Raw genomic sequence first — 27356 nt, forward strand, 5'->3', positions numbered from 1 at the left:
AGATGCAACGTACAACAAACGTAATATAAGTGAATAGGTTACGAATAGGTAACAGGGTATTTATCGAGCGCTGGAACGGGTACATGCACGCTAATAGGGTCATTTCATCTCTAAGAACACATTGTTACCACCAGAGACATGGAGACAATTAAAAATCCTTTTCTAAAAGGTGCAACATACAACAAAAGTATTATAGTATGAAATTCAAAACAGTGTAGCTGTGGCCATTGATTGACACATTAAAATCATTCAGTGACTGGGACAATTTAGGTGAACGTTTGTATGTAACGACCAATGCTCACTATGTACTTTTTAAAGAAACTTAAACTATGGGGTCACCAAAGGTTCTCAAAACCTAAATAAAGTAATTCGAAAAATTAATCAGAAATAACACGATATTTTGATTTATATCAATTATATAAATCAAAACACAAAGTTTATTCCTGATTAATTTTTCGAATTATTTTATAATTAAAGGCGTTAAGAAACCTTTGGTGACCCCACAGTTTAAATGTCTATCGTAGGTACGTCATGAACAGTGGTTGTTACAGACAAACGTTCACGTAAATTGTCCCAGTCAATGGATGATTTTGATGGGTCAATCAATGGCCACAGCTACACTGTTTTGAATTTCATACTAAGTGAATAGGTAACGAATAGGTAACGAATAGGTAACAGGGTATTCACCGAGCGCTGGAACGGGTACATGCGTGCTAATAGGGTAATTTCATCTCTAAGAACACATTGTTACCACAAGAGACATGGAGACAATAAAAAATCCTTTTCTAAAAGGTGCAACATACAACAAACGTATTATAAGTGAATAGGTAACGAATAGGTAACGAATAGGTAACAGGGTATTAACCGAGCGCTGGAACAGGTACATGCGCGCTAATAGGGTAATTTCATCTCTAAGAACACATTGTTACCACAAAAGACATGGAGACAATTAAAAATCCTTTTCTAAAAGGTGCAACATACAACAAACGTATTATAAGTGAATAGGTAACGAATAGGTAACAGGGTATTAAGCGAGCGCTGGAACGGGTTCATGCGCTCTAATAGGGTCATTTCATCTCTAAGAACACATTGTTACCACCAGAGACATGAACACAATTAAAAAAACGATTTATTTCAAGGTGCAACGTATACCTCGTGCATTAAAAGCAAATAAGGAACGAATAAGTAGCAGGGTATTAACTGAGCGCTGGAACGAGTGCATACGCGCTAATAGTGGTATTTCATCTAAAAGAACACATTATTACCACCAGAGATATGAACTGAATTAAAAATCCTTTTCTAAAAGGTGCAACGTACAACAAACGTATTATAAGTGAAAAGGTAACGAATAGGTAACAGGGTATTTATCGAGCGCTGGAACGGGTACATACGCGCTAATAGGATCATTTCATCTCTAAGAACACATTGTTACCACCAGAGACACGGACACCATTGAAAATCCTTTTTCTGAAAGGTGCAACGTACAACAAACGTATTATAAGTGAATAGGTAACGAATAGGTAACAGGGTATAAAGCGAGCGCTGGAACGGGTACATGCGTGCTAATAGAGTCATTTCATCTCCAAGAACACATTGTTACCACCAGAGACATGGGCACAATTGAAAAACGATTTATTTCAAGGTGCAGCGTATAACCCGCGCATTAAAAGCAAATAGGGAACGAATCAGTAACAGGGTATTATCCGAGCGCTGGAACGAGTGCATACGCGCTAATCGGGGTATTTCATCTAAAAGAACACATTATTACCACCAGAGATATGAACTGAATTAAAAATCCTTTTCTAACAGGTGCAACGTATAAAAAAATGTATTATAAGCGAATAGGTAACGTATAGGTAACGAATAGGTAACAGGGTATTAACCGAGCGCTGGAACGGGTACATGCGCGCTAATAGGGTCATTTCATCTCTAAGAACACATTCTTACCACCAGAGATCTGAACACAATTAAAAAACGATTTATTTCAAGGTGCCACGTATACCCCGCGCATTAAAAGCGAATAAGTAACGAATAGGTAACAGGTTATTTACCGAGCGCTGGAACGGGTACATGCGCTCTAATGGGGTCATTTCATCTCTAAGAACACATTGTTACCACCAGACATGAACACAATTAAAACACGATTTATTTCAAGTTGCAGCGTATACCCCGCGCATTAAAAGCGAATAGGTAACGAATAGGTAACAGGTTATTTACCGAGCGCTGGAACAGGTACATGCGCTCTAATGGGGTCATTTCATCTCTAAGAACACATTGTTACCGTCTGAGACCTGGACATAATTGAAAATCCTTTTCTAACAGGTGAAACGTATAAAAAAATGTATTATAAGCGAATAGGTAACGAATAGGTAACGAATAGGTAACAGGGTATTAACCGAGCGCTGGAACGGGTACATGCGCGCTAATAGGGTCATTTCATCTCTAAGAACACATTCTTACCACCAGAGACCTGAACACAATTAAAAAACGATTTATTTCAAGGTGCACCGTATACTCCGCGCATTAAAAGCGAATAAGTAACGAATAGGTAACAGGTTATTTACCGACCGCTGGAACGGGTACATGCGCTCTAATGGGGTCATTTCATCTCTAAGAACACATTGTTACTACCAGACATGAACACAATTAAAACACGATTTATTTCAAGGTGCAGCGTATACCCCGCGCATTAAAAGCGAATAGGTAACGAATAGGTAACAGGTTATTTACCGAGCGCTGGAACGGGGACATGCGCTCTAATGGGGTCATTTCATCTCTAAGAACACATTGTTACCACCTGAGACATGGAAATAATTGAAAATCCTTTTCTAACAGGTGTAACGTATAAAAAAATGTATTATAAGCGAATAGGTAACGAATAGGTAACAGGGTATTAACCGAGCGCTGGAACGGGTACATGCGCGCTAATAGGGTCATTTCATCTCTAAGAACACATTCTTACCACCAGAGACCTGAACACAATTAAAAAACGATTTATTTCAAGGTGCACCGTATACCCCGCGCATTAAAAGCGAATAAGTAACGAATAGGTAACAGGTTATTTACCGAGCGCTGGAACGGGTACATGCACTCTAATGGGGTCATTTCATCTCTAAGAACACATTGTTACCACCAGACATGAACACAATTAAAACACGATTTATTTCAAGGTGCAGCGTATACCCCGCGCATTAAAAGGGAATAGGTAACGAATAGGTAACAGGTTATTTACCAAGCGCTGGAACGGGTACATGCGCTCTAATGGGGTCATTTCATCTCTAAGAACACATTGTTACCACCTGAGACATGGACATAATTGAAAATCCTTTTCTAACAGGTGAAACGTATAAAAATGTATTATAAGCGAATAGGTAACGAATAGGTAACAGGGTATTAACCGAGCGCTGGAACGGGTACATGCGCGCTAATAGGGTCATTTCATCTCTAAGAACACATTCTTACCACCAGAGACCTGAACACAATTAAAAAACGATTTATTTCAAGGTGCACCGTATACCCCGCGCATTAAAAGCGAATAAGTAACGAATAGGTAACAGGTTATTTACCGAGCGCTGGAACGGGTACATGCGCTCTAATGGGGTCATTTCATCTCTAAGAACACATTGTTACCACCTGAGACATGAACACAATTAAAACACGATTTATTTCAAGTTGCAGCGTATACCCCGCGCATTAAAAGCGAATAGGTAACGAATAGGTAACAAGATTATTTACCGAGCACTGGAACGGGTACATGAGCGCTAATAGGGTAATTTCATCTCTAAGAACACATTGTTACAACCTGAGACAGGGACATAATTGAAAATCCTTTTCTAACAGGTGAAACGTATAAAAAAATGTATTATAAGCGAATAGGTAACGAATAGGTAACGATTGGATAACAGGGTATTAACCGAGCGCTGGAACGGGTACATGCGCGCTAATAGGGTCATTTCATCTCTAAGAACACATTCTTACCACCAGAGACCTGAACACAATTAAAAAACGATTTATTTCAAGGTGCACCGTATACCCCGCGCATTAAAAGCGAATAGGTAATGAATAGGTAACAGGTAATTTACCGAGCGCTGGAACAGGTACATGCGCTCTAATGGGGTCATTTCTTCTCTAAGATCACATTGTTACCACCTGAGACATGGACATAATTGAAAATCCTTTTCTAACAGGTGCAACGTATAAAAAAATGTATTATAAGCGAATAGGTAACGAATAGGTAACGAATAGGTAACAGGGTATTAACCGAGCGCTGGAACGGGTACATGCGCGCTAATAGGGTCATTTCATCTCTAAGAACACATTCTTACCACCAGAGACCTGAACACAATTAAAAAACGATTTATTTCAAGGTGCACCGTATACCCCGCGCATTAAAAGCGAATAAGTAACGAATAGGTAACAGGTTATTTACCGAGCGCTGGAACGGGTACATGCGCTCTAATGGGGTCATTTCATCTCTAAGAACACATTGTTACCATCAGAGATATGAATTTAATTGAAAATCCTTTTCTAAAAGGTGCAACGTACAACAAACGTACTATAAGTGAATAGGTAACGAATAGGTAACAGGGTATTAACCGATCGCTGGAACGAGTACATATGCGCTTATAGGGGTATTTCATCTATAAGAACACATTATTACCACCAGAGATATGAACACAATTGGAAATCCTTTTCTAAAAGGTGCAACGTACAACAAACTTTTTAAAAGCGAATTAGTAACGAATATTTAACAGGGTATTATCCGACCGCTGGAACGGATACAAATGCACTTATAGAGTTATATCACCTCTAAGAGCCCAAATCTTCCACCAGAGACAACAAAACAATTGAAAATCATGTTTTAAAAGGTGCAACGTAAGATACACGTATTATAAGCGAATTATAAGCGAGTGATGGAACGAATTAAACAAGGTAATAGCATGCTCCGAAACGATGTACACCCTGCTTACATGTTTAACTCTACCACATTATGTAAGTATGTGCCTGTCCCTAGACAAGAGCCTGAAATTAAGTAGTTATCGTTTGTTTTTGTGTTACATATTTCCGTTTATTTTTTTGTATATGAAATACGGCCGTCAGTTTTGTTGTTTGAATTGTATGAGGTTGTCATGTCTGGGCCTTTTATAGGTGACTACACGGTTTGGGCTATGCTCATTGTTGAAGGCCGTACAGTGAACTATAGTTGATAATTTCTGTGTCATTTTGGTCTAATGTGGAGTGTTGTCTCATTGGCAATCATACCACATCTTCGTTTTTACGCAAGCGCTAACACGGTGATTTCATCCCGTCGAACCAAGATCCATCTTCAAACATACGGACATAAAGCAGTTAAAAGGTAGAACGTATAAAAAACAAGTAAGGAACAAATGCGTATCGAACATGAAGTAAAAGGATCGGTTGAGCACAAACACATATAAATAGGTCATAAAAAGATCATTTTACCTCAACCAATTCAGAACTATTACCATATGTAAGACTATTAACAACTAGATTTGTAATTGCTAGCAATAACGGAAGGCACCCCTTCCCCCTATTACCAGGTGAGCGACAGCCATTTTGACAATTCCAAAGTCAAAGAGAGCATCTACAGATATCTAGTAACATTTTTGCAAAGTTTCATTAAGTTTGAACATTTTGAATTTTTGATATTTTTGCTGTTTCCATGGTTACGGCGGCCATTTTGAAAATTCTAACTTCAAAATCCAACTCTGCCTATGCCAGTTACCATTCCTGTAAAGTTTCATCCAGTTTGCGGAAAATTCTTATTTTTGAAATTTTTGACCTTTTTGCATTGTTTCCATGGTAACAAGACCTATTTTGGAAATTCCAACTCCAATGTTGCTCATCATTACTGTGAAGTTTCATGAAGTTTTGAGCATTTTTAGAATTTTGAAAATTATGGTGTAGTTTCCATGGCAACATAGTAGTTCCAATGATCGCCAAAATCATCCAACACCTGTATATAGTGGGCACCTACATTGTTTTAAAATATGATGATTCTGAGTTGAAGCATATCCAAACAGTTCACCAAAAACCAAAAGCTCATTTTTTTCACAATTGTGCCGTTTCCATGGTAACGGCAGCCATATTAAACTATTCCATGCCATAATTAAAAAGGGGGGAGGATATTAAAAATCAAATAAGTAACGAATAGGTAACGAATAGGGAATAGGGAATAGGTAACGAATAGGTAACGAATAGGGAATAGGGAATAGGTAACGAATAGGCAACGAATAGGGAATAGGGAATAGGTAACGAATAGGGAATAGGGAATAGGTAACGAATAGGGAATAGGGAATAGGTCACGAATAGGCAACGAATAGGGAATAGGTAACGAATAGGGAATAGGGAATAGGTAACCAACTTGACGCCCATGGTCATGTCCCAACAGAAAATCAATGAATTTGACAGTACAATGTACTCTTAGCACAAACACATAAGGTCACTGTGAAATAGACATCTAGGGCAAGAAACAGTCAGTTATACCAAACCAGTTTGACTAGATGTCTAGTTTTACTAGATGTGTCCTATATTTTGATAATGTAAATGACATGAGGACCTGCATGGGTTTTTTAATATCTGTATTCTTTAAATTTTTAGGGCATTTTTCTTTTAATAGCCTTAAAATAACTCTCATTCTGTAAAGCAAATTCTCATGAAAATGATTTTACTATATAAGTCTTTCTATTACAAGATTATTTATCAATTATGCACATTGATCATTATATTATCGGTATTGCATTACAGTTACCTAAGTTTCCTTTTTATTTTGCACATTTATTCTTTATACTTTTGCACCGCATTATTCTCTATTCTTTATTTTGTTGTTCATTTTCTCTATTCTCTATTTTTTGTTTCTATTACATTTATTCTCTATTCTGTAAACCCCATTCTGACCCTTATAGGTAAACTTCTATTGTATGAATGGGATAAACTGACCTTTCAATTCTCAAGGCTAAATAAGTATTTTATAGGCTAAATACAAACTTACCTGTCAAGGTAGAATTGTAATCTGAGTAATACCGGTGTTATTCAAGTCACCATAAAGGTTTTGTTAGCTTCTGAGGTGAATACTGACAATGTTGTGTTGTATAAAGAATATTTCCATAAAAGATTGGATGTGAAATACCTGAACGTATAAAAAGTCTGCATGTTGAGCTATATTTACGAATGATGTCCTTGTGCCGATGATAAAATTTAGTAAATGGGTGTAATAATTTTTCAGTAAATTCATAAATTTCTCTCGTTAAAATCTAAAACCTTGTTGCATGAACGAGCGAATCGTACAATTTGAGATATATAAACACCGTAAGATGGTGACAAGGGAACGTCACCATCTAAAAATTGATAATCAATGTTTGTCTTTTTCTTTTTTTTAAGCCATGGCATTGTCTGTTTGTTTTCGATCTATGAGTTTGAATATTCCTGTGGTATCTTTCGCTCCTATCATATGGAGATATACATATAAATAAGGAGATGTGGTATGAGAGAACTGTCCATCCAAGTCACAATGAGTAAAAAGGAGACAACTATAGGTTAAAGTTCGACCTTCAATAAGGAGCCTTGGCTCACCCGAACAGCAAGCTATTAAAAGGCACCAAAATGACTAGTGTATAACAATTCAAACATGAAGACAAACTGTCTAATATATATAATAAAAAAAACCGAGAAACACTTATAAACCACACCAAACAATCAACAACCACTGAACAACAGGCTACATGTACATGTATATTATGAATATTTTTATTGGTTGTTTACACAATAAAACAGATTAAGATCGATTAATAGGTGAGATCTGATGATCAGGAAACATGGAAATCACCAACTAAAATCTGTGTTTTAAACAAATATGTAAAAATAAATGTTTCGCGCCAAGAATATTAATTAGTATCGATATATGGGATAAGTCTTCCTTCATGTCTTCATAACAAAATCATCACATTACCACTGAATTGTTTTTTTATTCGAAACTGTCTTTGTGTGACTTTAGCAACAAACTTTTTTTTCACATAGGCCTACAAGATTTGTTTTTAAACATAATGTTGTATTTTCTTTTCCCTCTTATTTTGAGATGGAAACCAATAGTTTGTTTTACCCCCCCCCCCTTTTTCCACAGAAAATGGTTTGGATTGGCATTGTCTAATGTATATATAATCATTAAAACAATGCTATTATATTTTTCTGAGACATATTTAATAACGCCATCTGGGACTAATTGTATGTAATATTTTTTTCTATAATTAAAAATATAAGTATGGAGACATTTTTTTTTATTCCACTGCTACCTCCCATCCCCTAATGAAAGAAAATGACCATTCCCTTAGACATACCGTTTTAGATTGTAGAAAGTTGTTCCGAAAATTTCACCCTAAATTCAGCATGTAAGAAAGATTTTGATTGGACAATGAAATCATTTTTGCCATAACATTAATGTAATTATGCGATTGCATAAAGCTTTTTGCGATTGCATTAATAAAAGCGCGATCGCATAAATAATTACGCCATTGCATAAATATAATTGTGCAATGGCAAAATTAGTTAGGCGATGGCATAAAACGCCATTTGTGCAATGGCAAAATTAGTTAGGCGATGGCATAAAACGCCATTTGTGCAATCGCATAATTATTTATGCCATCGCATAAATGAATTATGCAATCGCATAAATAAATTATGCGCGGATTGCATTAAAACGCCATTGAGACACTATTCCCGCGCTATATATATCCACATTGGAATGTGAAACAATTAGTATTTAAATAACGGAATTAAAAGTTTTCAAATGATTTTTGACATCAAAACCTTCCGATCGATGTTAAGACAAAAACAATGATTTTTTTTCATTTCTTCATCCGGTATCTTTACTCGTCCTTGGCGTTAGACATTAGACATATAATTATCGAGTAATCAGTATTTTATATTCTGACTATCACCTGTGTATTGTTTAAACAAACCATTATCACTTGTCAATTATCCGACGGCTTGGTCAAAATGTCAACTTGTTCTCACATTTTAATCAGTCATTCCCGATTTTTTCGATACACTCGGGATTTTTACCTACGTACGTATAGTAAAAGTAGAGCGGGAAAATGTTCATTCATGAATATTTCATGAATGAAAACGCAATCTCGCGTAGAATTCTTGTGATTTTCTCTTCAGCGCCCATGGCATATCCACGAAGTAGTGTTTGTGATACTCATTTTCAAAATGAAGTTAAATTCATCTGAATCGTCGGTGAACATTCATTTCTTTTTTATTCAAGCTGATATCTTTTCAGTCAAAAGAGTAGTTACTCAAAATTTCAGGCAAAAGAATCTTCCAAGAATCAGAATTCAAACACTAGTACGTACTATATTATCTTGGAGCAAAATTATTGCGATAGTCTGTCACCGGAAGTTTGAGGCCGACATCTAAGGAAAGTAGCAATAGCAAGCTATAGCAAACTTTCAAAAAATCGGCGCAAATGTCAAACGCCCAATCTCAAATGGCACTTGTTACAGGGACGCATTGCGTTTGCGACAATTTTTGCAAAATCCAATCTTGTGTATAATTTTATTACACCACAAGCTATGTAACATTTCATTTGCGGCAAAGAAATTCTGATAAAATCATTTTTACACCATTTTACAGTAAGGTAGAATATCACGCGCGCGGACCTCAGACACTTGTCTCAGAGGCAGGACCAAATGAAAAATGCTAATAACTTTTTCGTTTCTCAAAGGATTGATATCAAATTTGAAATATAATAAGATTTCATCATTTGATAAATAGATATAAGAAAAAAAATTAAAAATTTTGTAAGAAACTTTAGAAAACGTGACATGACCAACTCTGATAATGACAGGACCAACATCGAGAATGACAGAACCAATTAAAAATGTATTTTTTTTTCTTAAATCTATTTATCAAATAATGAAATCTTATTATATTTCAAATTTGAGATCAATCTTTTGAGAAGTGAAAAAGTTATTAGCATTTTTCATTTGGTCCTGTCATTCGGTCCAGTCATTAGTGTAACCCAGCTGATACATGTACAATTAAGGATATACCTGGTTTCTATGAAGTTAAAATATTTAGAAATCTGTGAAAATTGCAAAATTTGGTTGAACAGATAGGGATTTTTAATTGGCCGTTTCAGAATCTAAAGGACTATGGGTAATTTCATTGTTTGTACCCCAAAATGAAAATAACGTCACGTCATTGGTTGATTTCCATTGTTAAGGACGTTTTTAACCAATCACGACGTTTTGGTGTACACTTTTGAAAATATTACCCAGAATGCATTAGATTCTGAAACGGCGAATTGGTGGTCTGACACCTCGACAAAACCGGAAACTCATGTGATCAGTGTTTTTTTAAGTTTTATATTGTTAAGACTACTTCCTGTTTGGAAATTCCGCATTTGCAGTTGACTCACGATACTGTTTGCACAATTCTATTTCTATTACACACCAGACAGGAAAACTGTAATACCCAAGTAAATCATGGCAGATCCTAGAGTCAGACAAATAAAGATAAAAACAGGTGTTGTCAAAAGGTAATACGCATTTAAAGTCACAAGTTGTGTTAGAGCGCGTAGCAACAGAAACCGGTTTAAATGTATCGTGCAGTGTTTTATATTTATAAACATGCGTCGCTTTCATGTATTTTTTAAAATCGGGATTTAAGATTTTCATGGAACGTTTGGGTAGAATGTTCGTGTTAACATGTGATGGGATTGCTTCCCTTAGAAAACTTAGTAGATTCTTAGTCAGTCGTAAGCGGTTGAGCTAAGGAAGCACTTCTTTAGCTCAGTCGGTTAACACGCTGCCTTGTAACACAGAAGTTCCGAGTTCAAGCACCCGTGGAGACAAGCAATTTTGTAATGAAATTCATGCTCTCCCGTTACAAACACCTCACAAATACCTTATTCCTTTCAGTGTGTGAAACCTTTTTTTGGGGGGAACTCGCCAAAATGGCGAGCAGATTTTCATTTCAACTTGCCAAATTGAAATCCCACTTGCCAGCATGGCAAGTGTCTTAAATTTTAACTCGCCATCTTATTCAGACATTATTGTACAAATGTTGTACATGTATGTATTAAACATTTTTTAGAAAAATCTCCAAAGTTGCTACTGTTACCATAATTAATGAGGTTTTCAATATTTATGCTATTGGAAAAACATATATTATTCTGCTATGTAGGCCAACACTGTAAAGATTATTTTGCTGACCTTTTCTTCCCTTTCATGTTATTTAAAAGCTGGATTAATAAGCAATGTACAACCTAAAGATTATTTTTGTTTACTTTTCATTAAAAAACTGAATTAAAAATTAGCATCTTATTTTTCCATTGATGCTGTTCATTTAAATATTCATTATATTTGTAATTAAGTTTTATTTACAGTTTATAAATAAGAAATTTACTCTTGCCTCAATCTTGAAAACATATTTTACATTGCCAAAAGGAAAGTGAAAGTAAATTTGTCTATCTATAAAACACAGTTTGATTGGGTTAAGTTTTTCCGGTCTCACTAATTAGCAACAAGAAGAATTTTAGCGACAAGAAGAATTATTTTAGCAACAAAAACATGAAAAAGCGACAAGAAACATTTTTTTTTTATTAAAATTACTTATTCCAAATAAATATTAAAAGAATATGCAAAAGAAAACAATTTTAGCGACAAGAAACTAAATATTGATAGGAAAAAAAATGAAATATTTAAGTATTACGTTTACCCTGTCGTATTATGATATTACTTTTACTTGTGTTTTAGAACAAAAATATATGTATCGTATAATTTGTTTTTTAAAACTCTTTGTACAATATTTAAAAAAATAACAGATTTAACCCTGCCACATTATTTATGTATCGGTACATGTATGTGCCTGTCCCAAGTCAGGAGCCTGTAATTCAGTGGTTGTCGTTTGTTTATGTGTTACATATTTGTTTTTCGTTCATTTTTTTATATAAATAAAGCCGTTAGTTTTCTCGTTTGAATTTTTTTACATTGTCATATCGGGGCCTTTTATAGCTGACTATGTGGTATGGGCTTTGCTCATTGTTGAAGGCCGTATGGTGACCTATAGTTGTTAATGTATGTGTCATTTTGATCTCTTGTGGACAGTTGTCTCATTGGCAATCATACCACATCTTCTTTTTTATAGACACATATTGTGAAATACAAAGAACTGAAATCAAACAAGAGGAAAAGAAAATTAAAATGTGAATATTTTTCATCATTTTATTTTGTGTATTGCCTAATTAAACGATATTTATCATATATATGCATATTGATTGAAGATTAAAGGAAATTAATGACAATCTTGAGTTTTCAACAGGTGTTCACTATTTATGTATATTCTGGGGCGTGTAATTGTATAGTCTGACGCATGTACAAAGTTGAGGGTGTCAATTGGATGTTATTGTAGCAATAAAACAAGGAACATGGGCCTGGTTAATATCAATTTATTTCTGCTCGTATATTTCTTTATATTTAAAAAAAAAATGTTTTCTTGTCGCTAATAGTCTTGTCACTTCTTGACGCTATTGTCGCTAATTAGTGAGACCTAGTTTTTCATACCACTGTCATCTAGCCAATCAGAACATGATATGTATCATCTGGGCCCCTGTTTAAACAGAAGTCAAGGATAACAGTATAGATTTTGTGGGGAAAATGTTTTGTTACAATCTTTTTGATGGCTTGATTCAAAGTCACCACAGAAGAGCTACTCGCCACCAGGGCGAGTTCTATTGAACCTGGACTCGCCAAATACCATTCTTACTCGCTGTTGGCAATTGGCCAGAGGAAGTTTCACACACTGTTCTTAGTCATGTTTGTATAGATTACTGTGAAAACTGTCTAAATATGAGAATATAAAGGGTGGCAACTTGCATGAATGAAAAGATAAATGAAAAATGAACAAATTGAGACCCGATTTACATGTATAATGATTCAAGGTTGTCAGTCTGTCCCGGAAGCAACAAAGCAGAGCATCCATTTTGACAGGCAAATATCCACTTTTTGATATGGGACAACTATGATATCCCACGGCCCCAGCTTGTCTGGCAAAACAGCCAGTTGGACATCAGAGTAATGTCAAACTAACACTAACAGGAACTTTTAAGGCATATAGTATCCATGTATCATAGCATGACCCACATTTTTGTAGATAAATAGATTTCAACATGTTCAAATGCATTTTGTATTTGAGAAAAAAAAATCCTGGATTTTGCTGAACTCTATATTTTGTTTCTTCTAAAAGTTTTACCATCCATACCACAATAACTATTAATTGTAATATGTTATTTTCAGTAATTTGTTCATCTCTGTAATCATGGTAATAGTATATTTAACAGGAAATGAATATGATAGGCTTTTGAGTATAAAATTTATAAATTCTCAGACTTTACAAGACTGCGATGATTTATGGATTTTGGTAGCGTCTGATTGAAAAACTAATGAAACTGCTCAATAAAGTAAACACATAATTCTAAGCATAAATACAAAGAAGTTTAATCATAAAGGAGATATATTTTGTCCTAAAAAATGACCAAAATAAGTGTGATGTATAAATAAAACACTTCATATCAATACTGTATTGATATGAAGTGTTTTAAAGTGGATTGGAATTCGGAAAGGCAATCAACGCCCTCTTTTTATTACCCCGTTTGCATTCTGTACACCTCTGTGATAAAATGAGTGAGATTATAATTAATTTAAAGTGACAGTAGAAGTTCGATACACTCAGGCATCACTCAGTTTGAATGACATAATCTTTTGATCAGAAATTATTAGGATAATAGCGAGTACCTTTTTAAAACATGTCCGTTTCCGTATTGTGTATTTATTAACTATAACCCGACAATGAAAATGGCTGAAATTAGGTAGTGTCAAGTCCTGCCAATAGATATATATGTTCCTGAGCTGAATGATTAAAAAAAAATGTATTTTCAGACTGACAAAAGAGAAACTTTCCTATGAAAAAGAGTCCGAGCAGCAGGAAGCAAAAATAGAGAAAATGAAGACAGAAGGAAAGGATGAATATGATATAAAGAAACAGGTATTCACATTTTCAGTTTATTCAGAGCACATAAAAATGTATTACTAAATTTCTGGTTATAAGGTTTGGAAATTATTTTAGATTAAAAGATATATCTTCCTAATGCAAACCCCTGATTCTTTGCCCAGCTTTTACTATACTCTTGCCCATTTTGGTTAATACCGGTATATATATAACAAATAATTGCAATTCATGAAGAAGTTATTGGTAGATCAATAAACATATAGAATGAAATACCATCAGTCTTTGAGTTGCAAATGCAATAAGGAAAATCACAACAGAAGTACTTGTCATATACCAATTATAGTATTTAGAATTCACATTTTTGTCAAGCTTGCAACTTTTCGCAAAGATGAGACAGTGATCCTACATTCCTTAAGCGGTGGCCACAAATATTCACTCTGTGATTAAAGTTTTTGATATTTAAATAACTTTCTGAAACTATCCTGGAATGTACCAAACTTGGACAGAAGCTTGTTTATTATCAAAAGTGGCGCCATAAAACTATTTGAGTAAAGTTTTTTTACTCAGCCTGAGAATTTTCTCAGATTTTTTATTCTCAGCAAAAAACACCGCCATAAAAAAATTCTCAGAATTATTTTTACTCAAAGTTAAGAATATTCTTAAATATTTGAGTAAAGCCAAAACCATACTTAAGTATAAAAAAATAAATCTTACATGTTGCTTTTGAGGGTATTTTGATATAGAATTGAATGTCAATAGGGTTTTTACGGATTCCGAAGCGTATTAGGGACATAGAAAACATAGATTTGGTCGTGAATTTTTTTTTCAAAGTTGAAATTTTGACATTTCAAATCTTAAAATTTCGACTCTAAATGAAATTGTATCGATAAAACATACACATATTTACTCAGTCCAACATTTTTTGTTTGGTTAACGTCTTCTTTTTCATACATTTTCTTTAGGATAAATACGCAACATCAAATTAATTTGTCTTCATTTTCTGTAGACACAACAGAAATTGAAGTGTGTTTTTTTTTAAACAAAGCAATCTAACGACTACAAAATTTATTTAATATAATCATGAGATTATCCAATATCTTTTAGAACCAATAAAATCCTTTGAGCAACATCTGCTATTCATAGAATCATTGTAGATACTCCTACACTAGTTGTATTGTGCATTATATATCCCACTAGAATATCATCTTTATTTGAAATTACCCAAGATATATACAAGGTATTCAGAATAAAAAAATACCCCCCCCCCCCCCAAAAAAAAAAAAAGAAAGAAAGAAAGAAAGAAATGTGCAAAAAAAAAAGATAAAGAAAAAAAGACTGAGTAATGGGGTGCTAAATACGAAATAAATGTATAATTAAAAACCAATTGTTCAGAGAACAATTGAAAGTCTTTCCACTTCAAAGAAATTTTGATAAGAAGTTTCTTCATACTGATGCAATAAATAATGGTTTAATTATATTTTTGAGTGATATAAGGGAGATAATATGCTACTTCCAGTGAAATGAATGTCACTTCCGGTCTCATATGATAGCTTCTTTCACACTGATTCCAAAAATATATAGTTTCTATATACTTTTGTATGTAGAATGGGAGATAATTGGCCACTTCCGGTTTGTTGGAAGTAATTTTTAGTCTTCAGTTATCAGTTTATGTATCTATATGACAAAATATATGGATTCTTAGTCCTTTAAGATGAAAAAATTGCAAAAAAGGCTACTTCCGGTTTTCTCAAGATCACTTCCGGTAGTCATTTTTCAAGGTCATTTGTCACCTTACCTTTTGTATCAGGTCAAATGCCTTTATAATGAACTTAGTTGAAGTTATAATCAAATAACCTCATATCAAGACATTTAAGGGGCAACAACTCCTCTAAGATGCCATTAAATTGTATAATACTAAATGTAGCATATCTTCATTACAATTAAGCAGACATTTTGCACTTGTTCTTTTATATGTATCTTATAAGGTGTCGGAGAAAATGCAAAAACCAGCAAAAGTCACAATTGAGAACTTGGCCTTGACCTTTGACCTTGACCTCATTTTCTAAGTTAGGACCTAGGGGCCTCAAATAAAATTATTCCAGGGTTATACGGTTAACTGTTTATGAGTTAAAAAACATACCAACAAATTTATTTTGTAAAGGTAGATAACTCCTATAAAATTTCATCGAATCGCTTCGATCCAAATGAGCCAAAAATTACTGAGGATGTAACGAACAATTTGTAAAAAGAATTTTGTCGCTATTTTTTATGTTACGAAGGAGATGCACACAGATGATAAACAGTGAATAGGGAGATAACTCTCACAAAGAAAATGTTTCGCCTTAGCAGGGTGAAATTTAAAAGCACATAAACTATACGATACCATATGAGAAATATCTAAGCGACATATTGCAAAACAAACATTTATCGCAAGAACAAAATTTGGCAGAAGAAAAAAATAATAATAATAATCAGAAGAAATACAATAAGTCTTTCCACAGAAAAGTGGAAAGACTTAATAATCAAATATACATAATGCACTATACATGTATGTACTGATTATTATCTCAGGTATCCAAATTATTACGAAGAAAGTTATATAATTTCCCCCCTGATTGGTTTTAAACAGATAGTAGTCAAAATTGATTAATATATCATTTGTGCAGTATAGTGACAGATTCGGGGAAGGGGGTAAAAGGGGAAGGAGATAACTGGGTAGTGTCGTCATATATTTGTCGTTGATACAGACAAAACATCTATCATGTCAAAATCATGATACAGAAGGAAATTTCAATATGCACGATCAGAACACAAGAAAACATTTCTTACAGAATAGAGAAAAATGGCCGATAGAATTATAGATTACAGAACTACAGAATACGAAAAAATAAAACACCCTCCCCACTCCCCTTTTCCCCTTATCAAGACCCTCATATATCATTGTGACTGATAGTTTTGTTTGTTCTATTAAACAGTTTTTATTTTCAAAAAAATATTTTTACAAGGTGTTGTTAATAAATGAAATGAACAATATATATAATATGCCATGCCTTCTCAAACGACGTACTTACATTTTCTCCTTCTGATGGTGCAATATGATATTTAACCCAGAGCAGTTTTACTACTTGCATAATTGTTAAATTGTATTAAATTCTGTATCAAATTTATATTAATATTTTTAAAAAGTAACATATCTTGAATATTGAAAACGGATTAAAATTATTTACTGTCTTTCATATTGATATAAGGCAGCAACCATTTGATGTTTCGGGTTTTTTTTTTCGGACAAACTTTTTTTCTGTCCCTTTTAGCATTATATATAGTGGCAAGTTAGGGTGAAACAAACTTTTTTTTTTTTCTTAGGGTCAAAAACAAATTATTTTTGTTCTCCAAAAACTGAGAACATTTGTTTTTTTACGTGTTTTGTTTGTTTGTTGGTAGCTTTGTTTCACTTTAATAAATGATTGACTTAAAATTGTCACATGGTGTCTTCTTATGTCGTCTGAATACAAAATGAATGTTATTGATCCGTAATAAATGTTTATTTGGCATGCCATACACGATAGAAGTGCGGACGTGAAAGAGCACTCTTCATGTAAACGTCAACGAAGATTGATCAAGATTACATTTACTAATCTGTATAAAAAATATATATAAAGAAATAAAGAAATATAGAAAGTAGTATATATTTTTAAGAAGGTATGGGTAAATAACTCAAAATATTTCAAGATCTTTCTCTTATATTATATGATTTCAAACAATTGCCCACAAATTATTTGTGACTTTATACAGTATCCTGTGACTTTTTGTCCATTAACAGATGCTTACAAACTTTCCATTTACCGATGCTAAAAAAATGCTACTTGTCATTTTAGCTATCATAGATTATTTTTATGTTTTACATTATGCTAAACAGATAAAACTGAGTTTTAGCAAAGTTTGGGATACTTTTAAGTTTGAAAACATCTATTTTACCGCTTACATCACTGAGAAAAAAATTCTCAGCAAAGAAAAAAAATTCTCAGCTGAGAATATTCTGAACATTGAGAATATTTTTTATGGCGGATAAAAAAGTTCTCATTCTTAGCTGAGTAAAATAATTCATTCTGAGAATATGTTTTTACTCAGAAAATAAAAGTTTTATGGCGCCGGGGCCTGGTATCTAGAAGGAAATTTTGTAAAAAAATATTTTGTGTTTTTCTGTATATTACTTTTAAATGGACTTAGCTTTTCTTCCAATTAACATTACATTCTCTACAGTCTCACTGCACTTTCAAAAACATTTATAAGATTCATAAACCATCCTGGTCTTGTACCAAACTTTGAAAGAAGCTTCTTGAATACAATCAAAAGATAGTTTCTAGAGGAGAATTTTAAATATTTTTGGGACTAACAGCAAAAGTAGGCGACTGGCAGAACACTTACAATTTTGTTATGCTGGTACAGTTTTTGTTGTAATATTTACTGTATGAGTGTCACATGTAAATAGTAGAGCATATAACATTCAGATATTATTATAGGTAGAAGTCCTAGGGGAGTGTAAACAAATGATTCCAGACTCATTGAAAAGACTGAAAGTAGCCCATGAAGAATTAACTAAATTATTGGTAAGTATACTTGTGAATGTGGGAAAACTGATCTGGTTACTTGTGGTGTATTTATTCAACTGTTAGTTAATCTTAAATATGTTTTGCAAACATAATTTGTTTAGAAAAATAGGATTTCCTGTGATCCTGGTTTGTTAAGTGACATACAGTAGGTATTTGGGCAGGAACCCAGGCTACTGCAAGAATATATAAGTATGTTCAAACAGCTTTGAGGGGGTACTGTAAAGGTAGAAACTGCCTTCAAACTTAAACAAAATCAAGATAGAGAACTGCTAACCTCACCAAACACATAATGGGTGAACTCAGGTGTTCCAAAAAAGGGGAAAACACTTCCTCCTGCACTTGTTGCACCAATTTTATTGCTCGTGGTTGAACTTGAAATTTGGGCTACAAGTAAAGCATATCCATGGACTTGGTTGTCTTTGTGACTTTCAGATGCAAATATTTGATATAACTGTTACCGAAACTATAATTGCCTTCATACAACTTTGGTATGGATTTAAATATTGCCATCAGGAACCGAAACCCTTGATTCAATATTTCACTAAAATTAGCAAACACTCTTTAAAAGGGAAAATTTGCAAAAAAATAAAAATTTGATATTATGTTCATCCTAAATAAATAAGCATATTCTCAAAATATTAAAGGTTTATTTGTCTAGATAAGTGAGTTAATAGATTTTTGAAATCGACTCTCAATCCTCAACAAGACGCCATCTTGAAAACTAATGACCACGGATATCTAATTACCACAAAGTCCTAGTACCCAGCATGACATGTCCGTTAATCAGTGTTAAAATGACTTGTCAAGCTGATGGATGTTCTACACGACCGAGTAATGGAAGAAGTCTACATAGTTTCCAAGATCATCAAATCAATTAATGCTTCACTAAGATTGATAAGAATATTTCCAAAAATACTTAACAAGACATCTTAATTTTTTTAGAGGGTTAAATATTCAGCATACAATGCTGAAGTCAGGTTAAAAAGCTGTAAATGACATAAGATCGTACATTGGTTTTAGCTCATCATTACATTTACATTTTTGGCACCAAGATACAGTATCAAGTATAATATAGGAATTATGCTATAATAATGTTATAGTCTCAATAAAGTGAAAAAAATTTCGGAGAATTATAAACTGAGATTTATCTCTTTTGAAAAAGTTTTTTTTTATGCTTTTTTCTAACATATATTTTTAGCTTATTTGGGGTTTTTACCCATCTTCACTAGCCAAGGGTAACGATCCACTCCCGTTCTCTTCACCCTTGGCGGATTGAGATAAAATTTCGGAGACACAGGATAAGGATTTTTATTGGTTGCAGTTGAAACTTGCTGCATCCAATCAAAAAGTGCCTATAACATTCATGTGTAAATTTAGAAAGTGTTTGTTAACAATCGCCACATGTTTATTGTGCAACAAGTCTTCACTTTCCTAAACATACGACTATATTTAGTGACAACTGGAATGTTTTTAATCAACTAATAGAAGTTCCTGTGTATGTTTCATGCACAAATGCATGAATGTTGAAAGTATATTTTCGTTTCCGGCTTAACCAAGTGTGTAGAATGTAGACGCTACCGTGTTTTTACCTCCAAATTGAAGAGTTCAAGTGCTACCATTGGTCAAGAATGATGTATTTGGAATGGGTGTGACTTTTATCTTCCGATAGATGGCGCAACATTGTTTTCACACATCTTGGCTTAATCTGCCAAGGGTGAAGAGAACGGGAGTGGATCGTAACCCTTGTCTAGAGAAGATGGTTTTTTCCTAACTTGAGCAACGTTCAAAAAGTTGTCTTCTTGTAATCAGCATAGCTTAATACCGGTAATTACCGCCCGGGGTATTGTAAAAGTGACATATTCAGGTATTCTAACAGTCCTCTTCCTGGCAGCTTGTTTAATTTAATACACAATGAACAAGGTCAATATATCATGTGTGTGATTGCGAGTAAACCAGGTGTTCACAGGTAAAATTGATAAAATATACTATACCAATATAAAACTGTCCGTGATATACAGCCTGTGTACAAAATTTAACTAAATTTGAGAGTGGTTTTAAGAATAGGTATAGACCAATCCCCATGTTATCTAATTTCAATTTTACTTTCATTCATATTTCAGCACCTATTCTTCTGTTTTATATATAATTTATGGTCCCGTTATTTCTAATCAGTTAGTCCCGTTTTACCCTCACATGTGTTACTTTATTTTCACTCTAGAAAACAATGGTATATTTCAAAATGAATGCCGTTATTTTTTTATAATTTTTCATTCATTTTACATGTGAAATAAGAATATCAATTAGTAAACTTCGGACTATACAAATGCAGAATATACTGTGCAGGTTTGCTTCCGTCTAACGAGATAAGAGAACTGAAAATATACTGTCATATAAAAACAAGCACGCTCAAATCAAAAGAGAATGAAAAAATCAGAGGCGGATTTAGAGGGGGGGCCCAGGGGGCCCGGGCCCCCCCTTTTTGGGAAAAAAATTGGTTGCTTATATAGGGAATCATTGAGGCTTGACTGGAGCAGGCCCCTCTTAGGTCAGTCAGTGGGCCCCCACTTATGAAAATTTCTGGATCCGCCACTGAAAATGTGAGTAAAAGTTAACTGGATCAGCAAAATTTACAACCTTTGATCTCGAGTGTATTGGTAATAAATTTATGTGTTTTTATAGTATAGCTCCTTCCATTATCCAAATGATATCAGATAATCTATATTATTTCATAAGATTAACCCTTCCGACCTCACTAAAATCTGAGACTATGTGTTATAGTAGTCTCAGCTAAAATCTAATGCCAAACGCTAGAAGTAAAAATTTAATACAGGTACACCTTTCATTTGGTCATGGCTTTTAAATGTTTAAGTTTAAGTGTTCCCGTACATTTATTGCCTTTTTAGGACAATTAAAATGCTTTTGTAAAACTAGTTCTATTTTCCCCTTTTAAAAAACATAAATAAACGATAATATCAGATTATTACATGGCATTTTCCATATCGCATGTATTATCAGCCCTAGGTGCATGGCTCGAGGGGTGGTATTGACTGAGGGCTGATAATACATGCTATATGAAAAATTACATGTTTTGATCTTTTTATCATATGCTTCAACAATGGAGCAAAATAACAGATTCATATGTTGATCCTTTTACGTGGTTCCCAAATAGAATTTCAAAGAGTGAAAAGTTCACGGACGTTGGACCCCAAATTTAGTGCATTCGATATTAAATCTTTCTATCATATGCCTCAACAGAGAAGAAACATATTTTAATATGGACGAATCAACAAAAATATACATAATTTACACTGTTTTTCATAGAAAACGTAGCATTGAGGTGTATTTTCCGAAATTTGCAGAGTATCACTGAAATGCCATGCGGAAAGGCATGTGATAACAATCGAAGCATGTGATAAACTTTTCATATCAGCTCGCTAAGCACCAATTAAAAAAATATGGAATTTACGTTAATTTTATGCTATTATCATACAGTAAAAATCATATGTTATTTAGTCAAAGTATATGATAAGAGTGTATATTAATAATTTCTTGTGCTGTCTTCAAAAAATAAATCGAAATATATACGGTAAATATAGAAAATTTATCTCATGAATGTGTACAACTGCATGTCTGTGTGTTTTATTTTCTTATTATCGGATGGTTATTAGATATAGCATTAGTCATCGGCGCACTAACGAAACGTTAAACGTTAAAATATGATTAAAAACCAAGACTTTTAATGATTGTATTTTAAATTCCGGCATGCAATATCAGGAGAAAACATCACGATCTACAGGAAGTAGTTGATATTTTTTTCTTTAATTATTGAATTTCTCCTTTATTACTGCACAAATAGCAATAAAACTTTGTGAATATGTATTTTATTTCATAATGAACATATTTAAACCATAAGTAAAAAATCACGAATTTTCCCTTTAAAGGTAATCCTGATAAGAAATAAAATCCTTCGAATATAGTATCAACTGCGAGATATACATTCCACAAGCACTGCTTGTATGTTACCATAGATGAATGGAAAGTTCACAATAGGAAAATTATACTGAACTCTTTTGGAGTAAAGTTAAGTTCTCAAATTACCCTCATTGTCAATTTCTAGATGTAAGTGAGGATATTGTATCCTAAAATTGAAGTTCATTAGAAAAGATTCATCAAATTATAAAATAAATTTAATTACAGGTATTCAGTGAAAGGACTTTTCTTGATTATATATTTTTTTTAAATTTAAAACTTATAACAGATACTATTGTGGCTAAATCTTTTTCCTCAGATTGCATATCCATGAACTTTTATTCTGTATTGCAGGAAAAAGAAGAAGATTTAAAGGAAGCCGAAGAATACAAAGCTGCTGAGACATCTTTAACAGAAGCTAATGCTGTAATGGGATAGACGTTTTTTATAACTTGTAGTTATAATACACAATGTATATATTTGTTATTGATCACAGGAATTGATCCTAAAGTTTTATTCCTTGCACAATTCATCCATTAGTAAGAAGTAGAATTCGTATTAAGTCACTAGAATTTTACTGACTACTGCAATATAATTGACAATGATTCTTCATTTATTTTTTGAATGTTATCCCATCATCATTTAAAAAAATTAGTTGATATTTTACATTTCCATTTGAAATATTTACTGAATTTAATAGCCATGTTCTATTGTATTTTTATCCCAGGTTTACTTTTCAGGGGGTTCAAAATACCATACCACATCAGAAATTGTTTCTTCCTTTTCTGTTTTTTTTTTAGATAAATGTTATTCAATTCATCATTATTTTTTCAGAAATTCTTTCCTAAATTTTGGCTTGCTTTCCACAAAAGTACTTATTGAGAAACACAAAAGTTCTACATTCAAATTAATCATGTTTTTAAAAAGCGCTCGGAATTCCATATCAAAATATACATAAAAGCATGTTTGTTTTTAGACTTTTTTGAAAATTACAAAGCTTGAATGAAAATGGTATGAGGGATGCTTATGGATGTTTGATACAGAGTTGTGATCTATTATGGGTTTGGAACAAAAGAGATGTTGTGCTATTGAAATTGTTGATAAAACTGTGCTTTTTTATATACATATTTCATATACAGTTGTATTGTAAGCTTAGAAATAAAAAATCCAATATGACTTGACTGCTTAAATCAGTACAAAATAATCATTTCTGAATCTCTGGCCCCCCCTTTTAGAGAAAAAATTTGGTTGCTTATATAGGGAATCACTGAAGCGTGACTGGAGCGGGCCCCCTCTTAGGTCAGTCAGTGGGCCCCCCTACTTATGAAAATTTCTGGATCCGCCACTGAATAACTTATTGATTGATTGTTTGTTGCTTAACATCCAGTGGCAAATATTTCATGCATGTTAGGACGACCAGATAATGGACATAATATGACTATCACTATAATTTTATATCAATTGAATACTCTTTCAATTCTTTGATAAATTTGGATTGAAGTTGGAATTTACTACAGTAAATAAAATGCCAGGTGATTGCATTATTATCCCTCTAACTCTGGTTAAAATATACAAAGCTAGATTTCTTAACTAGACCCTACAATCACTGGGGTAAAGCTGATGACCGTAACTGCATTCACGGTCATCCCAAGATGTCAGATGAAAAATAAGGCCAGTATCCGTATTGTCTGTTACAGTGTTTCTATATCATTTTCTTTACAAAGTATACATTGATACGATGTAAATTTATAAAAGATTCACACGGAAATCACAAATTACTTCCGAGAAATGTGCATGAAACAGGAAATTCGATTTAAAAAAATCGCTAAGATGACTGTAAATCACAATCGAGATGACCGTAACAGAATCAGCAATTCATAACAAGGGTGACCGTAATTGGTTAAAAGATGACTGTAATTTGTAAATGATGACCGTAACTTTTAAAGGATGATCGTCAATTCTAAGAAATATCCATATTTGTATAACTACTTTTTTTGTATCAAATGATTAATGTTGTTGATATAAAACGTATTTATATGAGAGTATTATCCTATAGGTAGGAGAAAATAAGACCTGCTTTAAATACAAAGTTCACCAAATATATCTTTTTTACGGTAGAGGGTATAATTTTGAAAATGAACATACTACAAGACAGGCACATGAAAAAGTGGGGAAAACATGCAACAAAAGCGCGATTAAATGACACCGTACAAGTAAATTAAAAAAAACAGTGTGCTGCACAGCCTCAAACTAAAAGCCAAAAGATTTTTTTTTATTTCTGGAATTCCTTGACATATAATGACATATAATAAATGCACTTTTTTAAAAATGCCAATGGATGTACACCCATTGATATTATATCGTCTTTGATTTGTCTTCTATTTTGTCTTGCAAGTAAAATAACAGAACCTGTTTTTAAAATACTACGACCAAACTATTGAAGGTGAGCTCCAGCAAAATAGATCCTTAAAATAGTCTTGTACGTATAGCGTATCACAAGGGGCAGGGGCGGATAAAGCCAAAAAAAGGGGGGTCCCAACCTAGGGTAAAGCGGGTTCAAACTATGTGTCCCCATTCAAATGCACTGATTGGTAAATAAAAAGGGACCCCCGGACCCAGGACCCCCCCTTGGATCCACCACTGAGGGGAACCTTGTCAATTTGTATATACAGCAATGTTATTCATATATAAAGACAAACTAAGATTTCAATCTACTTCATCTGGATTCATACACACAGACTCGATTACCGGATATTCAAATGTTTGATTAGTGTTTTTTATGCTCCATTCATGGGCATTATGTTTTCTGGTCTGTGCGTCCCTTCGTTTGTTCGTCCGTTCGTCTGCTCGTCCGTCCGTCTGTCCCAACTCAGGTTAAAGTTTTTGGTCGAGGAGGTTTTTGATGACGATGAAGTCCAATCAACTTGAAACTTAGTACACCTGTTTTCTATGATATGATCTTTCTAATCATAATGCCAAATTACAGTTTTTTTTCCTATTTTAACGGTCCACTGAACATAGAAAATTATAGTGTAGATGAGGCATGTACTAGAGACACCTCAGAGGGACACATTCTTGTTTTTCAACTTTTCGTCGTATCTCTGTCAATTTGTATTAAAAAGTCGTTATCAATAAATATTTCATTGTTTACGAGAAATTTGAAATTTACGATCATTGTCATGAACTTAAAATACGGCAAATAAATTGATGAAACATGTTTATATCCGCTTACTAAGCCCCTATTGAGACAAACACAACAAAAAGCTATGAATACAAATACGGATATTCTTAGAATTGAGGGTCATCATTTAAAAGTTACGATCATCTTTTATAAATTACAGTCAATCTTTACAAATTACGGTCATCTTTTACAAGTTACTGTCATCTGTTTACCAATCAAGGTCATCCTTGTTTTATGTTACGGTCATCTTGAAAATATTTTGATAATGATTTACGGACATCTTAGCAATTTTTTCAAATTGAATTTCGGGTTTCCTGAACATTTTTCAGTAGTAATTTGTGATGTCTGTGTGAATCTTTTATAAATTTACATCGTATCAATGCATACTTTGTAAAGAAAATGATATAGAAATACTGTAACAGACAATACAGATACTGACCTAATATTTCATCCGACATCTTGGGATGACCGTGAATGCAGTTACGGTCATCAGCTTTACCCCAGTGACAAGGAGACAGAATACAATGCAATGGAAATATTTCTAATAGTTTAGAGCAAGAACACCTACAAATTTGTAATACATGTATCATTCTTCAAGGGCAATAAATCTTATAAGGAGTTGACTGGTGATTTCAGGCATATTGTCTGGTTTGTAGATCTGTTGTGTTCCTGTTGATAATTTTTGCATTTTTTTAAACTCTTTTTAGCTCATGAAGGAACAGTGAGCTTTTGTCTTCACTTGGGGTCTGTCATCATCTGTGGTCATCGTCTGTCTGGTGTAAACTATTTCAAACATCTTCTCCTCTTAAACTACTGAACCAATTCCTACCAAACTTTAGCTGAATAATCCTTATGGTATCTAGAATAAAGTCTGTGTTTTATTTTCTGTTTCATCTAAAAACATGGCTGCCATGGCTAAATATAGAACAGAAGTAAAATGCAGTTTTTGGCTTATACATGTATTCTCAAAAACCAAAGCATTTAGAGCTAATCTGACACAGCAAAAGTGTTCATTAGGTAAAGTTCTATCAGCCCTGAAATTTTCTGATGAATCTGATAACCTATCAGTGGATTGCTGCCACTAAATTGGTAATTTTCAAGAAATTTTGCAGTTTTTGGTTATTATTAGCTCACCTGGTCCAAAGGGCCAAGTAAGCTTTTCTCATCACTTGGCGTCCGTCTTCGTTAACTTTAATACAAAAAACTTCTCCTCTGAAACTACTGGGCCAAATTTAATCAAACTTGGCTACATTCATCATTGGGGTATCTAGTTTAAAAAATGTGTCTGGTGACCCAGCCAATCAACCAAGATGGCCGCCATAGCTAAAAATAGAACATAGGGGTAAAATGTAGATTTTGGCTTATAACTCTGAAACCAAAGCATTTAGAGCAAATCAGATGCGAGTAAATATTGTTCATTAGGTAAAGTTCTATCAGCCCTGGAATTTTCTGATGAATCTGATAACCTATCGTTGGGTTGCTGCCACTAAATAGGTAATTATAAGGAAATTTTGAAGTTATTAGTTATTATCTTGAATATTATTAATGATAAAACTGTAAACAGCAAA

At 33.5% G+C, this 27356-nt stretch overlaps 1 protein-coding gene across 1 annotated transcript; it reads left to right on the forward strand.

Annotated features, from left to right (window-relative positions):
• Positions 1-10364: 10364 nt before the first annotated feature.
• On the forward strand, positions 10365-23783 carry LOC139519946 (tubulin-specific chaperone A-like). Its single transcript, XM_071312264.1, has 4 exons — positions 10365-10558; positions 13959-14064; positions 18549-18635; positions 22962-23783. Exons 1-4 carry the CDS (start codon positions 10506-10508, stop codon positions 23043-23045), a joined length of 330 nt encoding a protein of 109 aa, XP_071168365.1. The 5' UTR covers positions 10365-10505; the 3' UTR covers positions 23046-23783.
• The last annotated feature ends 3573 nt before the right edge of the window (positions 23784-27356 follow it).

Source organism: Mytilus edulis, chromosome 4 (genome assembly GCF_963676685.1).
Source record: "Mytilus edulis chromosome 4, xbMytEdul2.2, whole genome shotgun sequence".
Classification (NCBI taxonomy): Eukaryota; Metazoa; Mollusca; class Bivalvia; order Mytilida; family Mytilidae; genus Mytilus; species Mytilus edulis.